The 12,053-nt window shown below is 35.4% G+C and overlaps 1 protein-coding gene across 2 annotated transcripts in view; it reads left to right on the forward strand.

The window, feature by feature from the left end:
• Positions 1-11,743, forward strand: part of GOPC (golgi associated PDZ and coiled-coil motif containing) — a 28,196-nt gene extending 16,453 nt beyond the window's left edge. For both annotated transcript variants that reach the window (XM_015284489.3, XM_015284490.3), the window contains 6 exons: positions 3,201-3,376; positions 4,962-5,127; positions 6,423-6,518; positions 6,964-7,128; positions 7,563-7,743; positions 8,257-11,743. In XM_015284489.3, coding sequence (XP_015139975.2) covers positions 3,201-3,376; positions 4,962-5,127; positions 6,423-6,518; positions 6,964-7,128; positions 7,563-7,743; positions 8,257-8,375 — 903 coding nt within the window. In that variant the 3' untranslated portion in view covers positions 8,376-11,743. The remainder of the gene's footprint in view (positions 1-3,200; positions 3,377-4,961; positions 5,128-6,422; positions 6,519-6,963; positions 7,129-7,562; positions 7,744-8,256) is intronic.
• Positions 11,744-12,053: the final 310 nt, after the last annotated feature.

Below are 12,053 nucleotides of genomic sequence, written 5' to 3' on the forward strand. Positions count from 1 at the left end.
GGCCTCAGAAACTGGCAAGGCAGATGTGTCTTGTTCCATCTTCCTGTCAGTTGGCAAAGTGCTGTGAAAGAATTTTATTTGCACTTTCGGTTTGTCTTTTCTAACTTTGGTGCCAATTTCCTATGTCTGTATGTATATATTTATTATTTTCACAGGTAATTTAAGATGACATCTCACAATGTGGTATTCTTACAAATTATTTTGGCAACATGTCCAAAAGTCTTTAAGGTGTTATACAATATTTAAAGCAAAGCATGAGGCATCATGTGATGTGCTGTGTTTGATATAGGATATTTTTCAAAAAAATTCTGATAGTTTTTCCTTATTTTCTCTTTTTGCAGTTCTTTTTATGAGTGTGATTTAATGTACGTCATATACTTACCTGTTTAACAACCTGTAGATAGAAAAAGTGATGCAAAGTTGACTTCTCCTTTTCAGTCCTTCCTAGTGATAGACTTGAGAATTTTCAGACAGCTTTTCCTCTTTTATTACAATATACCTCAACCTCAGTATCATTGCTCCTTTTGTTTTTTCTTGAAAGCCACTGAACATCTGATAGCTGTAAGCTTTGATCGTCAACGTGGCAGTTGTGGTTTTGTTTTCTTACTTGTTGTTATATCAGCAACAGAAAGTGCAGTTCTTTCTATTTACCAAGACCTGTGCAATGCTATGAGCACCAGAAAGCAAGAAACACGATTCTTTAACTTGCTCATTTTTAAAAAACATATTTGGAGTCTTTTATCACATTTCACAGCAGCTGCCCAGAGCAAGACGTGTCCTTTCAGTGCATCCTCAGTGATTCTGTACTGCAGACCTTCAGCTTTTCTTCATGTAGTGTTTGATTGGAGAGAATCCAGTGGCTTCTGGGTCACAGAACAGCAGTCACAGTAATGGAGAAATAGGAAGCAAACTGGGATTACATCGTTCCTCCTATTTTAGATACACCATTTAAAATGCACAATTAAAAGTTATTCCACATAGGAAAATAACAGATGATTTTCTTTTAAATTTAATTTAGATATGAATCAAATTCAGAGAAAATCAGTGGAAAAACTCAGTTGTTAAACTGACTACTTCATAATATCTAATGAGAAAGTGTTGCGTGTAAATACTGTACCTTCATATGGTTGCTTCAAATCCTAGTCCTTTTTCAAATTTTCAAATAAAAGGAGTCCTAAAAGAGAATGCTTACACAGGCAGTGGGCCTGTACTGTTTGATCACCTGGACGCAGTCTTGGCAATATGTATATAACTGAAGTAAATGCTAGCTGCAGACAAACTCTCCAGCTACTGTAAAACTAGTATTGTGTCTGAACTGCGACACTTCTTACAGCTAAAGTATGTGTCAGATGCCACACAGTGTTTTGGCACCCTTGAATTCCTGTAATTGCCCTCCAGCAGCAGGCAGTAGACATATATTAAAATAGCCCAGCAGAGAGAACCGGAATAGTTTTAGAAACCACTGTTTTTCAAATGTACATCAGCCAGAATTCTTCATTTATGAGTGTATTCTGCAGGTCATAAAGAGATTTGTTGAAAAGTACTTGTAGTCATCTCACAAGGCAGCTCCAAACCAAAGACAGAGACCAGATGGGTCTTTGTGTGGCAGGTTTTCTAATGTATGTATCAAGTCAGACCGGGTGTGAAACTGGGTCAGTATGAGAATTACTGCACTTTCAAGCAATGTCTGTTTGATACTTTCTGAGCAACGTGCCAGGCAGTTCTTGGCCAGTACATACAGGTGTGTAGCGTACTCAATTCATCTAACCGGATACAGGTGTTTAACAGATGAGAGAGAAGCAGAGTCCATCAAATCCACAGTTGTCTTTCTGGCAAAGAGCTACAAATGCCTATATACCTGTTGTGATAATACCTCTTTTTGGTTTCTATATGGCAACCTAGCTTAATTGTTCAAAATGTGGTATCACGATCCATATCTGTTGTTATGTTATCCACTCTTGGAATAGTGAATAAATATATTCACCATTTCTTAACAGATTTCTCTTGCCAGTTCTGTAGAATTTTGTTTCTGTCCTATTGCTTCCTTAGTAGCACCTCATGGTTCTATTTCTTTAATAGTGTAGTTGATGTAAGCACAAAAAACACTTTTTAGGTACTCTAAATGTCTTTTAAAATACATTTTAGTGAACGTAGTTCTTATTGCTTTTTTTCAGTTGGCAACCATAGTTAAAAGGGAACAGTAATAAATCTACTGCCTCTACTGTTTTCATAGTTTGCTGTTTGCTGAGTTTTTTTCTTGCAGCTTTGTAAAAGAGATATAAAACATGATACAAAAGATACAAATAATCAAATACACTCCTCCTGTAGTAGGAGTTAGATATCCTGAGTTAGTAGGATAATAACCTGACTTGAGCATACTAATTCCTTTTAGTTCCAGTGATCTGGGTTTTAGAAAAGATGACAGCTATGCATTATCTGTACGTTTGTGGTGGAGCATTATGGGAGTAACTTATTTCCATAATTCTTTTCTCACAGGGAGGGGAAAGGTAGCGAAGGATGATAGATTTCTTTCTTTATTTCTTCATTTCCTTTTTTGTATTGAAGTTAATTTGTATTTATATCTCTTGTAATTTTGTCAGGGTGGGTACCATCATATATAAAATCTCTGGCTTTGCTTTTATGATCTCAGGAATATCCCTGGCTGGACATTTCTTGGTTGTTTGCATGATAATAATGGTCATTTTAAGAACTTACAGAATATCTAAGCATCTTAAAAGCTCATTAAAATACTTAAAGAATATTATCCACTTGAAATATTTTGTGGTTTTGTATTAACTTTTTTATTTTAAAAATAATCTGTTCCCTCTCATTGAATATATCTCTTTTCTTAACATAAGAAAAAGCAATGATACTCAGACTCTACATTTTGCCACCTACTTGTGGCAAGGAGAAGCGCTGTTGCTTATTTCAGTCCTTAGACTTTAAGATAGTACATGCGTAATATGCAGGAGTTGTAAGCAGAATAAAAATAGTGTTGGGAGTACAAAGTTGAGTTCAGGGCCACGTTTCCTCAGAGATAGCTGCAGTAGCTACAGTGACAGAGTCACTTTTGTTTCCTGCAAGTCCTAGAAATAGCATTGTTTCACACACATTGATGTTCAGAAACAGTAAGTGCTCTTTTTTTATTAACTTCGATAAAAGCTTTCTAAATTCTTTTTTTATTATTTTTATTTTTTAAGGAGAGAGAACTTGAAGCTAACAAGAAGGAAAAAGTGAAGGAAGCTCAGCTGGAAGCTGAGGTGAAGTTGCTGAGGAAGGAGAATGAAGCTCTTCGTCGACACATTGCTGTTCTTCAGGCTGAGGTTTATGGAGCAAGACTGGCAGCCAAGTACTTAGATAAGGAACTAGCTGGAAGGCATGTAAAATCAATCCATGTCCTTAGCATGAGTTTTAGTTCTTGTTGTATTACAAGAGTTGTTTAATACTGAAGAGCATCTAACACAATGAGCTTGATCTGTGCCTGACATTTCTTAATACCATGACAATATCAACAAATGTGTATATATAAAGTCAGAGTTTTTAAAGGGTTAGAGAGAAATAAAGAAATGCTGTAGGTTTCTTGACCTTCTATTATTCTACTATCAAATAGAAATTAGTCTTTTCCTTATTCACTATCTTTTCCACTGCAACCAGTAGCATTTGTTGACTTCTCTTTTCCTGTGTTTTGTACTATGTTCATAAGTATTAGGGATTAATGCAGTAGAATGACCACAATGAAGCCAGCCAAAAATGATATTATACTCCAGAAATTTAATTTAAAATATTTATGTTTTCCTTTTTTTGGTAAATAGCTGTTACAAAGCCTTCATTAGTACATTTTTAAGAATATGTTATTCTTGGTTTATTTATAAACCTTCATTTCCTTAACTTTTTAAATTGTTAGCAGGTAGGATAAGTGCTGCAAGTGCAAGGTATGCTCTTGCAAGAAAAGATTCTATGACATGTATATCTGAAGTATACGTGTAATGGTCTCTAATAACTTTAACATATAAATGTGATAGCTCGAGCATGGCAATGCAGATAAAATAATGTCAGTTATGCTGGTTTAAATTTGGCAGCATATGAGTATGACATTTCTACAACATAACTGTGATAACTGGTAGTAGATAACTGTGTTAAACTTAGCTGCATACAATTCTCGTCAATGTTAACAGCATGCTGTTACAATTATGCTCATATTCCTGAGCTCTCCAGTCCCATTGACGTCTGCAAGGATCCTTAGAGCCCACACTTAGCGCTGGGGGTGCCCAGGCCTGTGTGTTGAGGTGAGCTGGAGATAATCATTATTCTCAGACACCTGGCTTTGCAGCATTGATCCTGTTTTACTCGTCCCACTCTATAGCATCTAAGTTGTCTTTTTATCCCTGCAGACGCACCACAGAAAGCTGTACAGAAATTGCCTTCTGTACTTACTCTTTTTTATGGAGACAGAGATGGTTCATGATGAGGCAGTTCTGATCTGACTGAAAGTAATCGGTCACTTTATCTCTGTTCAGTATCTATCTTAATTAGTATGTTCTTGCATTGTCCATCTAATTGCCCATTAATTTGCTAGTTATATTTGTGTAACAATTAATTAGTTCTTATCTTGCTATAAGCACCATTAAATACATTGTACTGAGCTGGCAGTTTGAATCTTTTCTTGTTGGTCTGCTGCCCTTACACCTAGATTAAAATTTCCTCTTTAAAATTTGCATTACTTTTTCCGTATATTATGCTTTTTTTTAAAATGAAAAACAGTTTTTGGTCCCCCTGATCATGGGGAAAGCCCAGCCACTTCTGTTATTTGCAATTTTGTGTGTACTTTGTGTCTAACGTGTTCCGCCAGTCACACAAATGGTTACTTCTGCAACTCTGTTTAGTAGTCAGATGGAGTGTGAGTTGTACAGTGCACTGATTTTAAGTTATAGTGTGTTGTTTATTCTCTTTGTTGTTTGTAGAGTTCAACAGATTCAGTTACTGGGTCGAGATATGAAGGGACCTGCTCATGACAAGCTCTGGAATCAGCTTGAAGCAGAAATACACCTTCACCGTCACAAAACTGTTATTAGAGCTTGTCGAGGTAGGAATGATCTAAAACGACCAATGCAAGCACCACCAGGACATGTAAGTTAAAAGGGCAACTTATTCCTCTGTGATTTCTGACATTTGAGGAAAAAAAGATAGGAGTTACTTCTTTGATTTTTGTACTTGTCTTCACTTTACTTTTGAGTTCTTTTAACTGTCACTTTTATATAGGTGTAATTATTCTATGTCATAAAGTGGTTTGTGTTAGAAGGGACTGTTAAAGATCATCTATTCCCGTACCCATTTAATCTCTTCTCCAGCATAAATAACATCAATGCTCTCAGCCTTTCTTCACAGGAGAGGTGTTTCAACCCTCTGATAATTTTTGTGGCCCTTCTTTTGACCCACTCTTGACAGGTCCATGTCTCTATTATTCTGGGGAACCCAGAGCTGGATATCTTAAAGGACAGATCCATCCTGAGTAGCATGTCAACAGAAATGACCATGTGAAAGACAATTCTGCTGCCTTACCTAGGAATACTCAGTCCTTTTGAAAACTGAGTCTCTGCTGTGTGTGTGTGTAGTAATATGAATTTAATGTATATGGCCTTGGTAGATGTTCTCTTACCTAGCCTAGCACATGAACTGTTAATAACCCCCAGCATTCAGTGCACGAAACCAAACACTTCCAGGAAAGGGCGTTACTTTGATTGATGTGTTTTAACTATCTTAGTTGTTCAGATGGACCTTACTACTTATGCTCTTAATGGCATATAAAATATGCTTTATGCATGTGTACAATTTTAAGGATATGCATAATGGCAACAGCAAAATAAATACCTGGATTAAATTAGCTTCTTGTCTAGTCTTGAGTTGAACGGCTTATGATGTAGTTTGTTTTTAATATAACAGAAATAAACCATGTTATTAATGTGGTTTGTAATATTTTCATATTTATTTTAATGTTATAAAGTGAGCAAACCCTTTTGTGGGACTGTATTACATCTATCGTTTGGCTAGGTTTAAGTTACAGTTTGTCGTACAACATTTCAACAGTGATCAGCATTCCTATGTGTAGTCCCTTTATATTTTTAATATATGTCTGCATTTCCTGCTTTTGGAAGTTGCATGCATTGTGCAACACTCATCACTGAAATAATTGAAATAATTACTCTTGTCAGAAGTGTACAGTGAGAAACCTTTTCTGATTTCGTAGCCTATATGTAAGGGAGCACTCAGGTTTGTCATTGCTGGTGCTGGTCTGTTGCTGATACACTGTCCTTCTACAAATAATTAAAAAAAAAATCAGGAATGTGTCACTTTTTGGTTCACGCATTTGTATCTACAGTTTATTGAGTTTTTATGTGTTTTGTTTTGTTTTTATATCAAACTAGGATCCAGATGCCTTAAAGAAGAGTCAAGGTGTTGGTCCAATCAGAAAAGTTTTGCTAGTCAAAGAAGACCATGAAGGACTAGGAATTTCAATCACAGTAAATGCTTGCATTTATTTTCTGTTACAAAGAAGAAGCAATTTAAATTTGTACTTCATAAAATATTGAACAGTGTGAATATGTCGTTAGACCACAACAAACAAAAAGCATAAGGTTGAGTTATGTAAATTTGTAGCTATAGTTGTATGACTTGAAGAATCCAACTCATTTTGATAGATGGTGAAATCCTTAAATTTATGTAAAACTTAGAATTTCAATTTTTGTTTTGGGCTTAGGCCCTAAATTTGAAATTTGGCCATTCTTCTCTGGGGAGAAGAATTAAGAGAAACATCTCATACCACCTACTTAAGTATTCTTTTTGTCCAAAACGTTCTTTCTTATTTTCTATGATAAAAGTTGAAATAGGCACATTAATAACTTCTGCTAAAATGCTGATTTTCTGCCGATGCATGTTTCAGCTGATTAAAATTCTCATTTTCTGTAGGGTGGGAAGGAGCACGGTGTTCCAATACTGATCTCTGAAATCCATCCTGGGCAACCTGCTGATCGATGTGGAGGACTACATGTTGGTGATGCTATTCTGGCAGTAAATGGAGTTAATCTAAGAGATGCCAAACATAAAGAAGCTGTAACTATTCTCTCCCAACAGGTCAGTTGGGATGTGTTATCCACAGGCAAATTTATGCACTTCCTTTATTCTGCCTACTGAATTACCTTGACTTTTAATGTTTTCAGTCAGAGTATTATGCTAAGCTATGGCAATTCCTGAAGCTCCATCACCTTACACTAAGTGCTCTTGTGACTTATAATTTATGAGAAAAAGGCTGGGCCAATACTTGTTCAGTTAAACCTTTGTCTTGGCCAATGATTCTTTAGTAAAGCTGTTGGAAATCTTCTTGTTAAATCTCCCCATAGAAATAATTATTTAGTGATGCCTGTTCTGTTATTTTATGAGTGGACAGCCCCAGCTAAACAATGTTTCTGATATGCTTTGTGGTCTAGAATCTCGTTGCTGCATTGCTTCTCATTTTCAGACAATTAATGTATCCCCTTGAATTTATTCTTATTTTGGTTTTATTCTAGAGAGGCGAGATTGAATTTGAAGTAGTGTATGTTGCTCCAGAAGTTGATTCGGATGATGAAAACGTAGAATATGAGGATGAGAGTGGACACCGTTATCGTTTGTATCTTGATGAATTGGAAGAAGGAGCAAATTCAGGTTCCAATAGGAAAGAAGTAAATGTGGACGTCAAACCTTCACAAGGTAAGCTTTCTAAAAAGTGTTGTATTTAATTCTGAGATCTCATTGTGCAAACCAGTTTCTGAAGAACACTGTTCTTGTATTAATTGTAACATTTATCTCCTGTTAATTCAATTAACCTACTGGTAAGTTGTCAGCTCATTTGGTCGGTCCCTTACTCATTGGCCTGGTTTACTTAGATAGAACTGAATTAACTGAACTAATTCGTGTGGGTTTTGTGTATTGTTTTTTTCCTGATCACTTCTTCCCAATTGTTCTTATTTTTTCCTGACTAGTCTAGGTGCAGTTAATTCCCTGTAAGCCATTATTTTATTTTGTTCACTTCTTCAAGAATGTTTTTTAGATCAGAGATGCGTGTCAAGAGTTCTTTCTTTCCGTAATGTTTTACTGAAAGCATTAGCCTGTATTTTTAGCAGTCTTTTCAAGACATTTTCTAGTTTCTGAAATAAATCCCACTAATCTACGATTCCCAAGATTACTTCTCCTCCTTAAATAAAATTTCTTTTTAACTTGCAGTGTTTGATAAGAAACCAAGTATTGATGGACATGAAAATGGAGACCTGGGGAATTCAGTTGAACCTTCCTTAGAAGATGCTGCACCCAAATTAACCCGTTCTGCTGAGTCTTTATCCTAAAGAAAGAAAGAAACAAACAAACAAAAACAACTGGACAGATCCCATCTTTGGGAACAATTGATAATCAATATTGACTGCTCCGAGTTCGTGTATACAAATGTAGGTTGTGAAATGGTAGTTAAAAGTCAAAGGGAACTGTTATTGTTGCCTAGAAAAAAGGCAGTTACCTCAGGGCTTCATTGCGAGCAGTTCTAAGTGTGGAAAACTGTCTTTTGCTTGACACACAGTGGTTACTTAACACATAACATGTGAAATGAATTTTCTTTTAATAATAAGCACCAAAGCATGGGATTTCTAAAAACGATAACCTCAATACCTTCAGCTTTTAATTTCTTTTATATCCCCAAGGAAGGAAAGTAAGATGTGACCAGCTTCATTTTAACCCCTCGATGTATAAAAGGGACAACCAGCTTCAGTTTGTTGTGAAACAAGCTTTGACTCTGGAAGGTGAGGGGGAATTGTACTGTTGCATACCTGAATTTTCCACTTGGAGATTTTGATTTGTAACTTTCAAAGATAATGTGGTTTTTGTTTTGTTTTGTTTTGTTTTTTTCACAGAACAGTAAAACCTTGTTACTTAAACAAGGCTATCAAAACCCAAATTCTGCAATGGAATACTTGTTAGTTATGATCCATGATAGTTCTATGGGTGAACTTTTTGATATTATTCTTTTAATTAATTCACTGCTAATTGTTCCATATGAAAACTGCTCCGAGCGTATTTAAACAGGGTATTATGGGGTTTTACAAACAAAATTAGCTTAAAAAGACATCCACATTTATGTGTGCCCTTTGGTATTTTTTTCTGAACATTATCAGTTCAGTGTGCTTTCCTGAATGGATTTGGTTACTACCTGTGCGGAGCCATCTGAGTTTGTCATTATTAGCTTGAGCTTAAGAGATGCTGAGTACTCTCAATAGGTACTGAACATATTTCAGATTAAGATAATCTTTAAAGAAGTGAAAATAAGGTGCACAGTACTTTATAGGAGGTGCTCAGAATTGTACAGTGTCTGGCCCTATCTGTTACTTTTGGGCAGGTGTATTAACCTGTAATTGTCTTACTGTTGAAAGAGAAAAGATACTGTTTTTGTAACAGCAGTGTATCTGAAACTAGTTTTTAATTAGTGTACATCTAAAGGCCCATGGCACGGTTGCAAATGGAAATGTTCGGGGTGGCTTCTTGGCTAGTTTCTTGTATAACTGTAGTTATACAAGAACTGACCTTGTAGATCTTTAGGTGAAATGCAACTTTTTTCCATATACAGACTCTCTTTGTAATCACATTTATTATTTCAGCCTGCTAAGATAGCTTTCCTATTCACTGCTTTGCAGGCTTTTGGACTGTAATGTGAAAAGATTTTATTATTTGACAGTGGAACTAATGTGAAAAGACATTTTTGGAAGTGTTAGTATGTAGGATATTACGTACCTAAGAAAAAACCTGGATGGCCTTTAGAGTAACATCAATTACTTTTACCTTCAAGATTGTGATGTAGAACACGGTTGCTTGTTTCTCCTAGGAGCACTATATATATGTTAATAGAAAAATCCTAAAAATGTATATACTTTATTCAAAGATTTTTCTATTTATAAATCCCTTAACTTTGCTATTTACAAGATTGTTTTGTGTATGTGCTTGTACGCATGAGTTCCATTCACTCCGTGGAGTTATTTGGTTCATTTTTTGTAATAGCCCTTGTCATATGGCATACTGTTTGAAGGCTTTTAGAATAGTCAGAGTTGTACAGTTTTCACCACACAGGCACTAGTACTTAAAAATGAATCTGTGTAAAGAAGAAACAGGTCACCAGACATGTTTCTTTTTCTTACGCATCAGGAATTACAGGCATGTTGGGTACATATTAGCAGATAAATCCACTGCTATAACTTCACATTCAGATTTCTGTGTTTTTTTTAATTATTATTTTTTATATTTTTTTTCCCTCACAGTTAGTAAAGTAGAGTGCACTCTGAAATGGTCAGTGGCCTAGAACGTTCTATGCTCTCTGGTAGAGAGTGTAATTTAAAGCCAAGTAGTAATTTTACTGTCTTTGAAAATCATAGCTGTATCAAATATTGCTGCAGTTCTAAGAAGTGAGGCTGGTCCAACTAGTCTAATAGCTTTTTAAAAGCACTGAATTTGCCTGCACAGTTTCCCTGTATCTGAGGGAAAGATTAATTTTTTTATTTATTTGTTTTTCCTTACTTTCTGGCTTAGCTCATTTTCCATTTAGTCCATTGAGCCATTTCAGCCTGAGGTGGGAGAATATTTCTGGAGTTATTTTCCTGACATTCCTTGTCCACCTGTTTGTTAAGATCCTGTACGCTTTTCTTTATCATCTGGAAGTTGCTGGACCCTTTCTCTGTTATTCTGTCTATATGTAATCTATGGATGAGATCAACAGAAGGAGCAATGGCTGAGGAAAATGACTAGGAGCAGACAAATCAGGTATCAGTAAATCATCACTGTGTTTCTTTCCCTGCAGTTTTTATAATCTTTGTTTAGAAAGCCCTGAATGGGAGGAATTTGCACAGACACTACAGCATGACTGTACCCCATACTTAGTACCATCTGATTTAACATACTCATGTGCCGTAGTCATACTGAGATGCTTTGAGATTAATATTTAAATTGAGAAAACTTTTGCAAGTTGAGATTTCCAGATTCAGTAGACGAATGTGTATTTTTCCCTTTGTCAGTAACTGGAAGACTCAGTCCTGCTGATCCCCAGAGGTTGAAAGAAATAGACTTGGAAGAATTTCCGAGGAAAGGCAGTATTCAGACTTCATCTTTATTTTTTAAAGTGTAAAACCGTTTACTGGCATGTATATATATTTTTACTTCAAGAATAAAATAGTATTCTAAAGAAAACTGTGCATTTTTTTTCTAGTAGATAATTCCTTGCCTATTAAAAAAAAAAAACCAACAAACTTGATTGAGACAACTGTATTTTAAGCTAAAGGTAGACAGTGCTTGTTGGCATCTGGGACCAATGTTAATTAAGAGCATGTTAGTTAAGGGAAGTGCTAAATGGCAATAAATTTAACTCTGATCAAAGACTGTATGTAGTATTTCCTTTGTAGAAGTGTATTTGTGGCAGTGAAGATGGTTTGTATCCATCTCAATATATGTTAATCGACCATTATATCAAATGAAATCCAAGTATTTATTGTATGTGTCCAAACATCTATAAAGTCATTCCTGTAGGAGGTATAACATTTAACAACAAATGTATCATATCTAGTTAAGCTGAATATATTTTTATTAGCCTGTAAATACTCTTCTGTACTTCAGTGATTTCTGTACCTAATTCAGACTGATACTTCATTTTCTTCTGTTTTTATATATAAAATATAGATACCTACTCCTGTGTGTCATCTTTTTGTTAAACACGTAATCAACACCCAGGTAAAAAGCTGATTATTGTGAGGAAAAACAAAACTTCATAGCGTGAAGTTTGATGATAATCTTGTCTTGGCCAGCAGTGGTTGATAGCAAATCACATTTTTAAAGAGAATGTCTCAAATATCTTTACATGGGCAGCATTTCCTGCAGAATTTTTTTCACCAGAAGAAAAAAGGGCAAAATTTGCAATGTTTTTCTGGCTGTACAATAATACCATAAATATTCCATGGCTTAAAAGTGAGGAAATTGCTTTTTTTTGTTTTGTTTGT

This window comes from Gallus gallus, chromosome 3 (assembly GCF_016699485.2).
Source record: "Gallus gallus isolate bGalGal1 chromosome 3, bGalGal1.mat.broiler.GRCg7b, whole genome shotgun sequence".
NCBI lineage: Eukaryota > Metazoa > Chordata > Aves > Galliformes > Phasianidae > Gallus > Gallus gallus.